Source organism: Erpetoichthys calabaricus, chromosome 2 (assembly GCF_900747795.2).
Source record: "Erpetoichthys calabaricus chromosome 2, fErpCal1.3, whole genome shotgun sequence".
NCBI lineage: Eukaryota > Metazoa > Chordata > Cladistia > Polypteriformes > Polypteridae > Erpetoichthys > Erpetoichthys calabaricus.
Genome location: NC_041395.2, coordinates 192,546,703 through 192,564,946, shown reverse-complemented (window position 1 = coordinate 192,564,946; position 18,244 = coordinate 192,546,703). Strand labels below are relative to the sequence as shown.

General features: G+C 36.7%; 1 protein-coding gene across 1 annotated transcript in view; it reads right to left on the bottom strand.

The window, feature by feature from the left end:
* uggt1 (UDP-glucose glycoprotein glucosyltransferase 1) overlaps positions 1–18,244 on the bottom strand; it is a 234,292-nt gene that overhangs the window by 66,383 nt on the left and 149,665 nt on the right. The window contains 6 exon segments of the mRNA XM_051921917.1: positions 6,830–6,960; positions 7,343–7,474; positions 7,674–7,880; positions 8,657–8,751; positions 11,448–11,471; positions 14,745–14,843. Of these exon segments, the coding sequence (XP_051777877.1) occupies positions 6,830–6,960; positions 7,343–7,474; positions 7,674–7,880; positions 8,657–8,751; positions 11,448–11,471; positions 14,745–14,843 (688 nt within the window).

Genomic DNA, 18,244 nt, shown 5'->3' with positions numbered 1-18,244 from the left:
GATAAAAGAAATCATCCTAAGATGGGGAATACCACAGAAATTGCAGACTGATAACGGTACCCATTTTGTGAACTCTGTAATAAATGAATTGACCACTTGGCTCCAGATAAATGTACATCATTACTGCAAGTACCATCCCCAAAGTGGAGGTATCGTAGAGGGGTGCAATGGCACCCTAAAATATAAATTGGCAAAAATCTGTGAGCAGACGAATTTAACCTGGCCTGACGCTTTACCCCTGGCCTTAATGGGATTGAGAGGGAGGACACACTGGCAGTTGGGACTTTCGCTGTTTGAAATTCTGACCGGACTTCCCATGCCAACAGGCAATGTTACCCTGCGTACTGTGGACAATGATCTTCTCTCTAGTATGACAGGTCTCCAAGCAACCCTGAAGGAGGTCCACGAGCAGGTTAACTAGGCTTGGCGAACCAGTCCTCCACCAAAGGAGTCCCAGATTCCCCTGGGAACCTGGATACTGGTCAGAGACACCCGAAGGAAGCACTGGCATCAACCTCGCTGGAGGGGACCGTTCCAAGTGCTGCTATCCACACCTCACGCCGTTCAAGTCGAAGGACTTCCTGCCTGGATTCACGTGTCGCATTGCAAAAAATGGCACTCATAGCTCTGCTAGTCCTAATCTTTTCTATCCATCTGACTTTGGGACAACGACAAACAGGTGGTGACCATCTGACTCACCAACTGAAGCAAATACATGAGGACTTTCCCACGTTAACTTTCCAAATAAGGAAGACTGCCTCATTCCAGATTGACTTTTGTGCCATTGCTCCCTGTGGATCCAGCAGACAAGACAAATGGAGATGGTCTGAAAAATACATTTGTGTGACTCGACCCGGGTATAAATCTGATTCAAGCTCCTCCTCCAGCCTGTCTGAATGTTCAAGCTGGAGTGATGTGTTTGCAAACACTGGCAACAAGGACTGGGTGTATAATCCATGGGAAGCCCAGGAGCATGATCTAAAAACAAGGTTTTCTATAATTAAATCAGGGTTTACTCCAATTCATGAATGTAAGGTAGAAACTTGTAATACTTTGATTATCACTCTAAAAGACCCCTCATATTATGATAAAGGAACCTATATATTAGGGGCCTATGTTTCTGGCACAGATCCCCTTGGAAAATTTATTATACAGGTAACAGGGACACAACCCGCTCTTGTCACTCCTAGCTCAAATATCTCTGCTACACCTCCCCCTGACGACTTACCCTCACAACCGGTGAAGTATCTAAATATTACTTCTTTGTCATCCACCTTTGCGGTGGAAACAGGCTATGGAGACCACAATCGCTGGCTCCAGTGGGTGTTTTTCTCTGCTAGACAGGTAAACCAATCAAATTGCTATGCTTGTGCCACGGCCCGACATCACCTGGCCACAACCCTTTTTCCCCTAGCTGACCCCTCACTTCCAGCAGGACTCTCTTGTGTATTACAGCTATTCTCTTCCCCGACTCCCCCTACTGACCCTTTATGCACCTCATTGCACCACCTTTTTCCTCCCTTTCCCCTTATGACTCCGCCAATGTACCGCACCTATTGGGCTAATTACACCTGCTTCTCCCGGAAAAGTTTTAACTGATCCTCTCCAAAGGTTGGTAGTCTGTCTCCTCGGTGGTTTCAGGAGACTTACAATGTAACTCCTGGCGCCAACACCCATAAAAACCTTTCTCATTCTTGGTTTTCCTCCCACAATACCCCCCGTGCTGATATATGGTAGATGTGTAAAAAAAAAAAAAAAAAAAAAATGCTACTCTCAATCCTTCCCTCTGATTGGAGTGGCTGTTGTACTCTAGTCCAACTGATTATGCCCTTCCATATTCTACCGCTTCACTCATCTGCTACTAATATCCCTACACCTAAACCTCATAGATTTAAACGATCTGAATGGGGATTTACCTACCAAAACAAATATGACCACGCTTTACATGGCAAAGGTGTATATACAGTAATCCCTCGCTATATCGCGCTTTGCCTTTCGCGGCTTCACTCCATCGCGGATTTTATATGTAAGCATATTTAAATATATATCGCAGATTTTTTGCTGGTTCGCGGATTTCTGCGGACAATGGGTCTTTTAATTTCTGGTACATGCTTCCTCAGTTGGTTTGCCCAGTTGATTTCATACAAGGGACGCTATTGGCAGATGGCTGAGAAGCTACCCAACTTACTTTTCTCTCTCTCTCTCTTGCGCTGACTTTCTCTGATCCTGACGTAGGGGGATTGAGCAGGGGGGCTGTTCGCACACCTAGATGATAAGGACGCTCGTCTAAAAATGCTTAAAGATTATCTTCACGTTGGTACCTTCTGTGCAGCTGCTTCCTGAAGCGACATGCTGCACGGTGCTTCGCATACTTAAAAGCTCGAAGGGCACGTATTGATTTTTGATTGAAAAACAAACTCTGTCTCTCTCTCTCTTTGTCTGCTCCTGACAGAGGGGGTGTGTGCTGCCGCCTTCAACAGCTTTGTGCCGCGGTGCTTCGCATATTTAAAAGCCAAACAGCCCTATTGATTTGTTTGCTTTTCTCTATCTCTCTGACATGCTCTGCTCCTGACGCGCACTCCTTTGTTAGAGGAAGATATGTTTGCATTCTTTTAATTGTGAGACGGAACTGTCATCTCTGTCTTGTCATGGAGTACAGTTTAAACTTTTGAAAAAGAGACAAATGTTTGTTTGCAGTGTTTGAATAACGTTCCTGTCTCTCTACAACCTCCTGTGTTTCTGCGCAAATCTGTGACCCAAGCATGACAATATAAAAATAACCATATAAACATATGGTTTCTACTTCGCGGATTTTCTTATTTCGCGGGTGGCTCTGGAACGCAACCCCCGCGATGGAGGAGGGATTACTGTATAGATTCTATCGGAGTTCCCAGAGGTGTTCCAAACAAATACAAAGCACGTGATCAAGTGGCCGCCAGGTTCAAATCAATTATTTTCTGGTGGTCAACGATAAATAAAAATGTAGACTGGATAAATTACCTTTATTACAATCAACAACACTTTCTAAATTACACTCATGAGGCCGTCGAAGGCATTCATGAACAACTAGATAAAATATCTCTCATGACCTGGCAAAATCGAATCGTACTTGACATGCTTTTAGCTGAGAAAAGCGGTGTATGTGCCATGTTCGGAGATAACTGTTGCACTTTTATCCCTAACAATACAGCTCCTGACGGATCAATAACCCATGCGCTTGCTGGCCTCACTGCCCTTTCTCAGGAACTTGCGGAAAATTCTGGTATTGATAATACACTGGATAAACTATTTGCTAAATGGTTTGGATCATGGGCTGGATGGATCAAATCTATTTTCATCACTGCCATAATTTCCTTTGCAATACTAGTTGTTTGTGGATGCTGCCTCATCCCCTGTATCCATGGTCTCCTGCAGAGACTCATAGACACCTCTGTTACAAAGTCCTATTTCCTTTACACCCAACAATCCCAAGAATCCCCGACCGCCCCTTTACTTTCTGAATATGATGATGATGATGAACTTACCGACTCTGTTTAAATTACTAATGTGAACATTTTATGTTCAAAGAGGGGAATTGAGAAAGAGAAAAACCATTACCTGTATAATCATTTTAACAGTATAAGTATATTACTAGTTTGTATTAATAAGCTATGGATTAATTGCTTCTAATAAGACTTACATATCAAAGTATTAAGTGTTTACGTGCAAAAGCTAAAAGAACAAACTTGCAACATTTCTGTCAAACTGCTGACCTTTTAGTCTGTACTCAGGAAACTGTTAATCTTAAAAAACATCTAGGATTGTAAAATCAGCAGCAATAGGCTTTTTCACTTCTTCTTAAGTTGTTTTGAACAAATGTGTTATAATTTTTGGGCATATTACTGAACCCCCCCAAGGAATTGTGTAACCTTGTCTCATGATAAGCTGTCTCTGTAAGATGTATCAATTACAAAAGGGAACTCAACCCCTGCAAGATTGGGCTATTTGCTGGTAACTGTCAGTGACACAAGCTGACAGGGGATGCAGTGGTCTCTCTGCTCACCAAGAATAAAGAAATTGCTTTTTTACTCTACATCTGCTGTCTGCCTCGAACCTTCGTCCACATTATCAAATGCTTTCTGTAAGTCAAGATAAATAAAATCATATGCTCCACTTTGATCATTTACTTTTGTTGCTTCCTCATACAATTCCAGCATGTTAGTAAAACACGACCTTCCCTCTTCTGAAATCATGCTGTTCTGAAAAACTGTTCTTGCCAAGTGTTGCTCAATCTTATCCTTAATAATTCCTTCCATTAATTTTCTTGTGATGCACGTTAAGCTTACTGGCCTATAGTTGCTTGGATCTGTCCTTTTTATATAATGGGATCAGAATCTCTACAGTGTGCAGTGACTACGTAAAAATAAACGTCAAGGGTTTATATATGTACTAGCTAACCTCCTTATGAACTCGAGGGTAAATATTATCTGGCCCTGGTGATTTGCTTGATTTCAGCCAATTTAATCTGTGCAGTACTTCTCCCTCTACAATTTCCAAATGCCTTGGTACATCCTTAGTAACCCCGTTTACCTGTGGGAGGTTATCCACTTCCTCACTTGTGAAGACCTCAGAAAAATTTTAGGGCATCCACTATTTCACTGTCTGTATCTTTTAATTCCCCTTTACAATTTCTGATTCAATTCACCTCCTCCTTGAGTATTCTTTTACTACTAAAATACAGAAAGAATCTCTCAGGGTCTTCTTTCGCCTTATCTGCTATATTCCTCTAGAACTGTATTTCAGCCTCCCTGATATCCTTTTTAATGGTTGCCCTCACGTTCTCACATGCTCTACGATTTACTTTGCAGTCATTAGTCTTATATGCCTTATAAAGCAGTTTTTTCCTTTCCAGTTTCTTTTTTAAATCTTTATTAATCCACTATGGAGTTTTTTAAAATTTTCTATTAATTCCAAATTTAGGTATCTATCTGTCCTTCATTACATGTAAAACATTTTTAAACCTGTTACACTGCTCCTCGATTGTCTGCACACTTAAAAACTTATCCCAGTCTATCCTCCTTAGACTTTGTCGCATCTGCTCAAAATTTGCCCTGCCAAAGTTCAACTTAACAATTTTAGTCTTTGCATCTGCACTGCAATTGCTGCAGATCTGTTGGCTGCACATCTATAATGCGAATCTCCCATAACACCACATGCAAAAGTTGCTCTATTGGATTGAGATCTGGTAACTATGCAGGCCATTTGAGTAACAGTGAATTCATTGTCATGTTCAAGAAACCAGTTTGAGATGATTTGAGTTCTGTGAGATGGAACGTTATCCTGCTGGAAGTAGCCAACAGAAGATGGATACACTATGGTTGTAAAAAAGGATGGACATGGTCAGCAACAATACTCAGGTTGGCTATGACATTTAAACAATGCTCAGTTAGTACAAAGTGTGCCAAGAAAGCATTCCCCATAAGATTACTGCACCACCACCTAAAAAGGCAGGATTGATCTATGCTTTCATGTTGTTGACACCAAATTCTGACCCTACCATCCGAATGTTGAAGCAGAAATCGAGACTCATCAGACCAGGCAACATTTCTCAAATCTTCTATTATGTAATTTTGGTGAGCCCATGTGAATTGTAGCCTCAGTTGCCTGTTCTTCACTGACACTAATCGCATCCGGTGTGGTCTTTAGCTGCTGTAGCCCATTTGCTTCAAGATTCGCCATATTGTGGGTTCAGAGATTCCCTACTGCATACCTCGGTTGTAAAATGTGGTTATTTGAGTTACTGTTGCATTTCTAGAAGCTCGAATCAGTCTGGCCATTCTCCTCTGGCCTATGACATCAATTAGGTATTTTCGCCTGGAGAACTGTCACTCACTGGATTTTTTCCCTTTTTCAGATGATTCTTTGTAACCCCTTGGAATGGCTATGCGTACAAATCCGAGCAGCCCAGCAGTTTCTGAAATACTCAGACCAGCCGATCTGCCTTCAACAACCATGTCATGTTCAAAGTCACTTAAATCACCTTTCTTCCCTATTCTGATGCTCGGTTTGAACTTCACCAGGTCGTCTTAACAATGTCTACAAGGTTATACTTAATAAGGTTGTGCCATATAATCGGCTGATTAAATAGTTACATTAACAAGCAGTTGAACAGGTGTACCTAATAAAGTGGCCAGTGAGATGTATATTCTTTAAGAAACAACAAGTAAACAAATAGCAATTCTTGTTTATAGACACAATGTTCAGTTTCTCCCAGATGAGCAACACAAAGTTTGCTATTCCACGATGTATTGCATGATTAAAGTAAAAGCTCAAATAATTTACATTTTAATTTGGTTTTACCTGTCATTTTTGATGGGTGTAATGATTTGGATAAAAATGTTAATATCTGCCAAATCATAAGTCTACTGACCTTTAACTTATTTATATCTGGCAGTATGAATAAGATGTTCTTCGATTTCTTAAAACAAAACATCACCAAAAAATTATCAGCAATATTCAATTAATTTTTGAAATTATATGTTAAATTTAAATTCAGTTTTTTCAAATGTAATTTTCTTTTTGTAAGTGTGGAGCTGGAAATACTGCATATGCAGGGATTTGTGCAACTTGTTCATATTACGTTTACTAAAAATTATTTTATGCAGTTCATTTGCACACATATAATCTCCACATTCCTAAGGTGTAGTGTATTTGACCTTTTAAAAACCTGTATTGTGTTAAGCGGTTTTGAAATGTAAATGAACAAAAGTAATGCTTATTAATTCAAGTTCAATTATACATAGCTAACTGAGATGATTAGATCAGGTAAAAAAAAAAATTGAATGTTTACCGATCCTCTTCTATTCCTATTTGCTGTATCTTGCTTTTAATTCTCTCCCCAGATGTCTTTAGAATTATACTTTCCAAAAGAAGGAAATCATCTTGATTGAACACTTCAGATTCTTCAAGTGGTCCAATTACCTGGTTTAAAAAGTTAATTTTTTTTTCAGTTTTGTAATATGTTCATAGGAAACTAAGCAAAGCTGATATTAGAGCTAACACATGGTTCTGCCTGTCTTCTTAAACATTTCTAGTGTAAGTAATTAAAAGAAACATTAAAACACAAAAAAAACAAGGTAAATATTTGCTGTATTACACCTTGAAAAATATTCTGTTGTTGTTGCTTTCTATTGTTAAGTAGTGTTTAGAAAAAGAAAGGTTACTAAAGTGTGTTGAGCCATTTTTGCAAGGATGACAGTCTCCCATCACAAATTTGTGCAAATGTTGTAAAATCCACCATTTCTCATTGTTGAACTAATGAAATGTTAAACATAAACCCATAGGTTATGTCTGTACTATTTACCCTTCCATTGCTTATCACAGCTCTTTGTCCACTTCTGAACTTTAGAACATCTTTACAGAAGGAGGCGTGAGAATGAAGAAAGTCCAGTTTGAAGGATTCATAAGCACTTTTAAACAAATCTATATCCATTCCCTGTGACAGATTAAGAAAAAAAGTTACTTTTTAGGATGCACTTTTCCTGACACCAGTAAAAAACAGCTGAGGCATCTATTTATAATAGTGTGCATAACTTGAAGCTAATGTTTTAAGTGCACTAAACAGTCTCTGTAAAATGTGCAAAGCATAAAATTCCTTAACAATTCCCTGTATTCGCAAAAAACAATACACATACCCCTACGGAAAAATGTGTAATATCAGCCCCTAATTCCAGGGCTTCTGCAGTTTCCTCCTTAGACAATTTAGTGATGAAATTCTTGGCGTTGTTGGCTGTCTGTGTTTGAACTGCTGCCCACATTGCTCTTGCCACGTGGCTATTATTCATAGATGGATTCTCCGTAGGGTTGTTTATCATGCCAAGTCGAACATTGTTGCTGGATTTCTGAATATGGTAAAAGAAAATATAAAATATTAAATACTGCATTACAAATAATCTACTAACCTTTGCATTGGTTAGGTCAAAGCTTCTTCGTTTCTGATGATTTTTAAGTTAGATCCATACTTTATCATCTTTATTCCTTAAACAGGCAAATAAAATATAAACAGATTTAAACTTTTGAAATATGAGATCATTTTGAGTGTGTACTTGTTCACCTTCCATTTTTGAGTTCTGTTTAACAAATTACACATGTTGAGAGCTTTTCAGAACAAATCAATCCTTAGAGCTTTGTTTTAAAATTAGTTTCCCTTAATAAGTGTTTTAAAGAAAAGTATGTAAAATATTTGCAAAAGATACAAAGCGGATTGTGTGTATGTATGTCTGTGTTTTGGACTGGTATGCAAATCCACACTGTTGAGCATATCTCAAATTTTGCACAGATTCTCCGTTTGTATAGGGGAACACCACAGCAAATGTTTTGTTCCAGCACCTGGCTGTCTCTGCTAGTAATATCTGTGTATAGTACAATGTTTAAAATCATTTTTAGTGGATGTTTAAGCAATGACTATATCAATATATTACACAATTATCATTTTACATAATCATATAGAATGTTTATTCTAATGTAGAAGTAGTAATTGGCTAATTCTTAGAATACAATTAACAGGTGGTGTGTACATTTTTCACCTGTTAAGTCCTGCATCTTCACAAGATAAATAAGGGCATAGGAAAGGACATTTACTGACAGTTATTACTAATTATATTGAAAAACAGCTTACCATATGTTTTATTGCATCATACAATAATTGTCTTCCTGAACGCTTATCGAAGTCACCCACAATCCAAAAAGTAACTGGACGTATGTAGGAGTCATCTTAAAAAAATATATATTTAATTATGACAATTACAACATAAACAGAATGTTAAATTAAATATACTGTAAATTACTAGAACCCACTTTGTACTTCTCTCTTAAACTAAGATACAGACTACTCTAAATACATGTACTACAGAAGATATTTAAACCATGCTATTGAGAACAATGAGTAAAAATTGCTTGCAACATGCTGTTATTTAGATAAAATGAATTTATTAAATTCCTTGAAAATTGAATTGTACTATTACACATGCACATGAGTTTCATGCTTTACAAAACATGTTTCCCTAATAATAAAATATAATTAAATATAATTTACTGGTTAAACATTTTATATTATGCAGCAAATGGTCAATTCTCTGCTTCATTATAAATATGCAAATACAATTATTTACCTTATTTTACAAGAACAAACACTTAATCACGATTGGAAGAAAACAATGAAGTAAATGAACAATATGATATCTAAAAAAGTTTACAATATTAAACAATTGCAGTAATTTCTAGAGGTCAATAAATGAAATGTATCAATATTAAACAATGTGAAAAATACACAGCACTAATAAAGTGGCAAGTAATAAAATGATGTGAAATCCATCCTTCTTTGCTTAATGGTGCAGCTTAAAGTAACTATAATTTATCCACATAAAGGAAAACACAAAAGAGTTTAGAAACCTTACAGTGCATAAAGCATTTTTTTTTTATTTTGCGTCCAAGTGTAGTGACTTTTCAGGCAAAAGCAACTGTCATTGGATAGGTCTCCTTGTTAAAGTCGCAAAAAAAGAAAAAGATTCCAGTGAGCCAACAGATAGCAGGAATTCTGTTAGTTAGAGTGAATATTTTGTATTAATCATTTTAATATAAATATTTGTGGGCTGTGAAACGAATTATCTGAGTTTCCAATATTTCTTATGGGGAAATTTGCTTTGATATACAAGTGCTTTGGATTACAAGCAATTTCTGGAACGAATTATGCTCGCAAACCAAGTCTACACTGTATTTCAATAAGGAACATTAATGCACATTTAACTAAAAAAAAACATAAATAAGGTCCGCCACACTTTCGACCCTCTGCAGTTCGCATATCAGGAGAAGGTGGGAGCGGAGGATGCCATCATCTACATGCTACACCGATCCCTCTCCCACTTGGACAGAGGCAGTGGTGCTGTAAGAATTATGTTTCTGGACTTCTCTAGTGCCTTCAACACCATCCAACCTCTGCTCCTTAGGGACAAGCTAACAGAGATGGGAGTAGATTCATACCTGGTGGCATGGATCGTGGACTATCTTATAGACAGACCTCAGTATGTGCGTCTTGGGAACTGCAGGTCTGACAATGTGGTCAGCAACACAGGAGCGCCGCAGGGGACTGTGCTTTCTCCGGTCCTGTTCAGCCTATATACTTTGGACTTCCAATACAACTCGGAGTCCTGCCATGTGCAAAGGTTTGCTGACGACACTGCTATCGTGGACTGCATCAGGAGTGGGCAGGAGGAGGAGTATAGGAACTTAATCAAGGACTTTGTTAAATGGTGCGACTCAAACAACCTACACCTGAACACCAGCAAAACCAAGGAGCTGGTGGTGGATTTTATGAGACCCAGGCCTCTCCTGGACCCCGTGATCATCAGAGGTGACTGTGTGCAGACCTATAAATACCTAGGAGTGCAGCTGGATGATAAATTGGACTGGACTGCCAATACTGATGCTCTGTGCAAGAGAGGACAGAGCCGACTATACTTCCTTAGAAGGCTGGCGTCCTTCAACATCTGCAATAAGATGCTGCAGATGTTCTATCAGACGGTTGTGGAGAGTACCCTCTTCTACGCAGTGGTGTGCTGGGGAAGCAGCACATGTATATACTAAATATAAATAAACAGAAATGGCAACACTTGCATAAAGTGTTTATGCTGGGGAAGCAGCATAAAGAAGAGGAACGCCTCATGCCTGGACAAACTGGTGAGAAAGGCAGGCTCTATTGTAGGCACGGAGCTGGACAGTTTGACATCTGTGGCAGAGCGACGGGCACTGAGCAGGCTCCTGTCAATCATGGAGAATCCACTGCATCCACTAAACAGTATCATCTCCAGACAGAGGAGCAGCTTCAGTGACAGACTGCTGTCAATGTCCTGCTCCACTGACAGACTGAGGAGATCGTTCCTCCCCCAAACTATGCGACTCTTCAATTCCACCCGGGGGGGTAAACGTTAAAATTATACAAAGTTATTGTCTGTTTGTATACCTGCATTGTTATCACTCTTTAATTTAATATTTTTTTTTATCAGTATGCTGCTGCAGGAGTATATGAATTTCCCCTTGGGATTAATAAAGTATCTATCTATCTATCTATCTATCTATCTATCTATCTATCTATCTATCTATCTATCTATCTATCTATCTATCTATCTATCTATCTATCTATCTATCTATCTATCTAGATAGATAGATAGATAGATAGATAGATAGATAGATAGATAGATAGATAGATAGATAGATAGATAGTAACATAAAGCAAATCTATTAGGAATAAAATGTGGATAAATTATTCCAATTTCAATTATTGCTGTAAAGAACCAAAAATGATTTACAATATGCGAAAGTGCTCTGAGATTGCTACTGACTACTGCACGCGGTACTGTCAAAGTAAAGAAAGATAGATCCCAAAATTGTAGAAAAGAAAGCCAGCCTATTACCATAGACCTCTCTGGAAGACATTCCTGGACAGGAAACATAGAACAACAAAAGCCATGAAAAGGTGGGATTAAATTATCAACAGTTATCTCTAGAAACAATTAAAAGCTTGATTAAATATTCTGGTTTTAAAATATTAACCACTGTACACTCCAACTGCCATTTTTTTAATGGCTGTACTTCATAAAAGAGTGAAGAAAAACAATTATAAACATAAGTATACTATAAAGAAATAGTTTGCAATGCTTCATTAGTTCAGGGCAACATTAAGAAATGTATGAAATATTCTAAACATTTGGACCGTTTCTTGTTATTTTTTTGTTAATTGTAAATTCACGAATAACAAATAGGGATTAAAGAAGGGGAGATACAGGTTATAAACTCTGTATTGTCCTAATTAGGAGAATACACATTACACATTATTCATTTTGTTTTCATTTAGTTTTCTCACCACTATAATATACAATATGGTCTTCAGAGACTGAAATTCTCAGTAAGTACAAAAAGGATTGCTTTATGAATAAATATTCTCACTCCTCAGGTCTTCCCGGCATAGAGAAAGTCAACACCTGGATTAATCAATCTCTTTTCATAATACTGTAGGTATATTCTTAGTATTTAAAAGGGTCCCTTGCAAGAATACTGAAATTTAACTACGAGCTGACATACAATATTCATTTTTTTCTTTATAGTTTACGATTGAGACGTGAACATTCCATCTTAACAAAGTTTAAATGACTGATACATATTTGAAAGTTTATTTTTCTAGACAGAAAAATATTTTGAAATTTTTTCATTTTTTAAAAAATTGCACATTGTTCTTCACTACCATGAAATCTGAAGAGCACTGCAACACTTAATGTATAAGATACAGATTTTTCTTTGGCAAAGTCTCTGAAGCATGATCTTTTCATTTATTAGAATAAATGTAGCATTTTTTATTGAGTTATACACAGAGGTGTACAAAAGAAAGGTAAGATAAGCCAAGCAGACTAGTATCTCATCATTCATTCTTGCCGCTAATCCACCTGCTATTGCCATTAACACCACTGCTGCATCTGGACCTTTGCTTTCATATTCTTCCTTCTGATGTCTTTGTATTGCAATTCAAGAGAAGAAAGCAGAAGACATGGAAAATCCAGAAATTGAATTTAAAGAACTCTGTGCCTCTTCTTTTTCATCTTTTCCTTCTCTATCACCCTTTCACTCTTTGCAGAAACATCAACCAGCCTGCAAAAATGATGCAGCCATCATTCCTACCATTTCTATCCATTTTTAATTTGTCTGCTGCATGGGATTTTCATAGCTTTTTTTGTGTCCTTCTGGTCTTTGCTATACAATTACAGTTTTGTAACAGCTTTTATAATTAGTGTACAAATATTTTGGTTATATAAGAAAATATATCGGGTTGTAACAATAAGTATCATTTGTTTGATTTGTTTCCAAATGTAACTTTACACTACATAATACTGTAACTATGAAAAAGCTTAATGAGATCTTATAAACAGTGGTCTTACAGAGTCATTAATTAATGGATTATGCATTTTAATTTTAATTGTAATTTCATAATTCTATTAGATACTGAAATGACTGTGTTAATTTTTGATGAAAGCGGATGTTTGTTCAGGAAAAAAGAAATGTTCGTTTTGGGACTCATGAATGTATACCTGTTTTCCTACATTGAATTATTAGTCATTAGGGTTTTCCGAATTACAAGAGATTACTTTTGAAGGGATTTTTCAGGAATAAATTACGCTGCTACAAAGGAGAAAGATACAAGTGTGAAGACCACGAACTGTGGACTCTGTAAAGCAAGAGTAAGCAGCTATATAAAATAAAGTCTGACCACAGGGAACAGAAGATTCACTTGCAAGCTAGACAAGAGGGGTCCCATGGAGACTAGTTGAATCTACTATATCTCTGTGGTATGCCACTTGAACCCTAGGCTGACTCTGCTTAACCTCTGCTATAATCCATGATGACAAAATCTGGAAATTTTAGCAACACAAGTTAAGGCCCAAACCCAGGTCACCTCAGTTTCTCTTGGGCAGACTTCACCATCAGAAACTGCTATAAGCATCACTGCTACCCTGACATGTCCACAGATCAAGTGTGCAAAGCTTGAACTTGCCACCACTTGACCTAAAAACCTTTGTGCTCTGCTTCCCTGGTGCACAAGTTCTTGAAATTAAAAAAGAGCCCAGCTTGTCTTCAAAAAGCATAAGAATGTGACTTTTAGGTTGATAGTTCTGCATGCCAGGATACACTACATTCTCTGATGCCAATAGAAAGTTTTGAAGGCATCCCCAAAAATATAATGCATTTTTTGAAGAGTTTTCAAATCTAATTAACCTATAACAGTAATAATGATAAGAACCTAAAAGCAGGCAATTTCAATTTTAATGCGGTGAATTAGTGCGACCCCAAAGCAATAAAGTTTATTAACATACAGTATTCCTTTGATCTCAGTCAGCATTCCACCCAGCAAACACACATGGAAGGACACATGCCTGACCTAGGTACAGTTAGGTCTGTTAAGTATTTAGACAGTAATACAAGTGTTATAATTTTGGCTCTATACGCCACCTCAATAGATTTGAAATTAAGCAATGATTATGCGATTGGAGTGTAGACTTTCAGCTCTAATTTAAGGGGTTTACCAAAAATGCTGTATGAACTTGAACTTTCCATTTGGAAATGACAGCCATTTTCCTGCATAGCCCCCTCCTTTACATTTCCAGGGGCTAAAATTTATTTGGGTATTGGAATGACAAACTGTTCAATAGCCAGGTTGTAGCAGTTCCCTCATTATTTCATTAATTATTACGCAGGTAAAAGGTCTGGAATTGATTCCAGCTGTGGAATTTGTACCTCCACGTCTGCTTAATTTAAGAAAAAAATAAACTCAATTAAAGACAATATTTATATGAAGAGAAAAGACACAGTACTCTTCTATGACTAAACATGCCCTATTCTTATAAAAAATAATGCTATTTAACAATTGTTAAGCTGTTGCACCTACAAAGATGACTGAAAGATTTCTGCTTAGTACTACACATTTGTAAGTATTACTGCATGGTAAGCAATGGTAAATTAACTGACTTCCTTGGGATCAAACTGTGAGCTAGTGAGGAGAATCAAACTGGTAATCTTACGGTTTACAGTTCAACACCTTAAAACTAAAACATCTAATACTCTCTTCCTATAATGCATTTAACAATTGATATTAAAACATTAACTAAACACAGCTGAAAGTAAGAAAAAATGTTTAAAATAAGAATAATATAACAATATGTTACCTTTTTTGGTCAAATAGTTCATGCTGTTGGCTACAGCAGCATTCTTCTCTTTCAAATTAAGGAAAACAAATCTACTAAAATCGTCAATAAAATGATTGTCTAGAGGGAAAAGAAAAAAAAACAACTTTAATTTACATTTAAGAAACACACACACATACATAACAACATTTATTATCAACACTTTTGTAAAACAGACTGTTTGGTTTATAATTACCACACAGGCCCTGAACGTTTCAGCATTATCTGAGTAAAGTGAAAAACTGAAGAGTACAATACATGAAACACAAATCGAGCATTTTAGCACCAGCATTTAAAAACCCTCAAAGCATTTCAAAGAACATTTGTATTAAACTTTAAAATGCTGTCCACAGAGTAAACTGTTTTCTTTTAGAATTTAGTCTATGCCACCAAAAATACAGTATAAATATTGGTTTCTGGCAGATACTGAGATCCAAATAGATTACAGGCATCATTATATACATCTACCAAATACTGAAAGACAAATATATTCAATGTTTCTCTGCAGACACATGCATGTTGTCAATCAAAAGCTCTTCTTATCTATAGCAGATTTTTAACAACTCATAAATATATAACAAAATGTTACAAATTATAAATGTAAATGGACTTTTAAACAGCTCTAAAGTAATTAGAAAGAGAATAGGCTGATGGCCCCCAAAGAAAACTAGATTAAACAGGTTTGAAAATGTTGATATTGTTTATTAAAAAATTACCTGATTATGCACAAATACTCCATTGTATATTTAGTTTTAAAATGTTACTGATTTAGAGCTATTCATGAAAATCCAATAAATCATTTTAATAAAAATGGAAATTATAAAGATAACCCAGTTAGTTAACATACTCAGTCTTATTGTACGGTGCATTTTTAAAATTAGTTTATTTTAAAAATGGTTGATGATATTTTATTTAAAAATAAAGCACACTAATCAACACATGCTATCTTTTAAAAGGAAGTCACGTCTATTCTGTAGTTTGGTTCTAACTTTTGGATAAATATCTGACAATTGTTTCATAGTAAATGAGACCTGAAAACTATAAAAATTCTTATCTTTAATATTACAATATTGAAACTACAGAAAAAGCAACTGTGGTCAGAGATATAGAAATAAATTGCAATCAATATATTGTGTGATCTATAAGCCTGGTTTTTTTATATACAAAATTATATTACAGAAGTATATTGTAGAATACATAAAAAATTCAGACATGAGCATCAGTAGGTTTTGCGCTCTAGGAACCAAGTTACATGAATATTCTATAACATTTCAGTAACTATTTACCGCTTTGATGCTGATCTTTCTGATCATAAAATAGGTCATTACGATAGCAATTGATGAGAAGAATTCATTAATGCAATTAATTGCAGAATTACGGTATTTGAGGGCTCCTCTAGAGTGCCTCTTTCTCTTGCAAGATTTGGCTCAAAAACTAATCAGTACATCGTCATCTCATAACAGGCTTAAGTTTCGAGTTTGGTATTTTTCTGTTCAAGCCGTTTAACCTCCAGACCGTCATCAAGGAACTGTGACACACAAACACACCCATCATCAAGATATCAATGTTTTCAGTATCAGGGCAGCCTAAAAACAGCAAGATCCATAGAAAAACGGAAATCTAAATTTTGGACAAATCTAAAGCTTTCACTCACCCCCATAGATGATAGGTTATGGTGCGGGATTGGGGCTGGGGGGGGGGGCAGTTGTCACAAACCAATAAAGACCTGATAGGTCACACACAGGAAGGCAATTCTTCTGGAAACTAAAATGTGACCAAAGGTTAAAATAATCAGATGTCACTGTTTTTTTTTTCTGTGAGCTTAATCAAGGCCATAAGAGAGGCATTTGAATGTCAAGTGTAAATGTCAATTACCAATAGAATCTGTATATGAAGCATATACTAGAAGTGGTTTTTGAGAAAAACCTAACGGTCATCACGGGCCCTATATGACAGGTTTTGAATATTGATGAGGTGGGCCACATTTAAAAGGTCCAAGGGCCAGATCCAGCCTGGAGTTTGACATTCCTGGTTCTAAGGGTATGAAATGACATATAGCCACATATAGTCACTTATTAATGCATTTCCTTTGTGCAGATGGAAGATGTCACCTGCTGTCCATGACTAGAACAATGCCTCAGACAGAGCTAAGCCATAATGAACCAGACTGAAATGCCACAAAACAAATTATTAAATTTTACAGCGTATGCTTAACCACTGCTGCTAAGAAAATAATAACAACAGAACAACTGAAGAAAAAGTAATTAGTTACTTTCACTGTTTCATCCCGGTATCCATTTACTCATGCCCATAATATGATGAGGTGGTTCCGAGTTGTGATTCACAGGAATTTTAAAATCTACTTTGAATTATTGTTAATTATCATCACTGAATTACTGAATCCCACTAGTGCTGCTGTCCCAAGTCCCATCCTGTAGCAATATCTATGTTTCCAAAATCGCTCCCTTGCTGTAAGTGATTCCTGGTTTTCATGATTGAAATAAGCACAGCAATGACAGTTTTCAGATGTGTCTATGTTCTTCTACGTTGGACCTAGACAAAGACTGTGAGTGATTGTTAATTGTTAAAACTTGTCTACAAAACTAACACTGAAATTCACATTTGGGCACTTGGAAACAATTTTCTGAGATAAAAGTATACGCTAGAGGAAACTACGCACCTGGAGCTGAAAGGTTGCCATAGAGGAAGACAAGCAATGAAGTGAAAAAAATTCACAAAAATGTTTTTTTTTCCTTTTCTAAAAAGAACATGGAGAAAAGCCAAGCAAAATGACACCTTTTATTGGCTAATTAAAAAGATTACAATATGCAAGCTTTTGAGGCAGCTTTCGAAGTTGGCTTTCTCTACATTCATAATGGCTAACACGGTACAACACCCTAGTACTAAAAAGAACATGGATATGCAGTCCTATAGTGTGTGTGCAATCTCAAAACACTGAGTAATACTGGTAACATTTCAGCTTGAAAATGGATTGATTCAGTAAGTTCCAAGGCTTTTATTTCACACTAGCAAAATACCCGCACTTCGCAGTCGGCAAAATACTGCTTTAAAATTTTTATTAAGAAGAAAAGTAAACCTTTTTAAACTGATGCAAAATATACAAATAATTATTTGTTAAGGACCTCTTTGTATACCACGTTGTCAGTTCGGTCATCCTGTTGTAATATGACCAAGCTGTGCGCTGAGCTTACTCTTGAGCATGCAACGTATAGTTGGCCATGTGAAAAGCAATCTTGCCTCAAATCAATGCCAACCTTTTGTAGGGTCTGTCCCTGAGACTTATTAATTGTCATTGCGAAGCAGAGCCTTACTGGAAATTGGAGGCGTTTGAATTGAAATGGGTTTCATCGATAACTTCACATCCAGCTTTTGAGAGTTTAAACATTCATAAACATCAAAGTGTCCACTACTCAAATCGTCACTGTGAATCTAAGATGTTTAAGAGGCATTGGCGGTTGTCT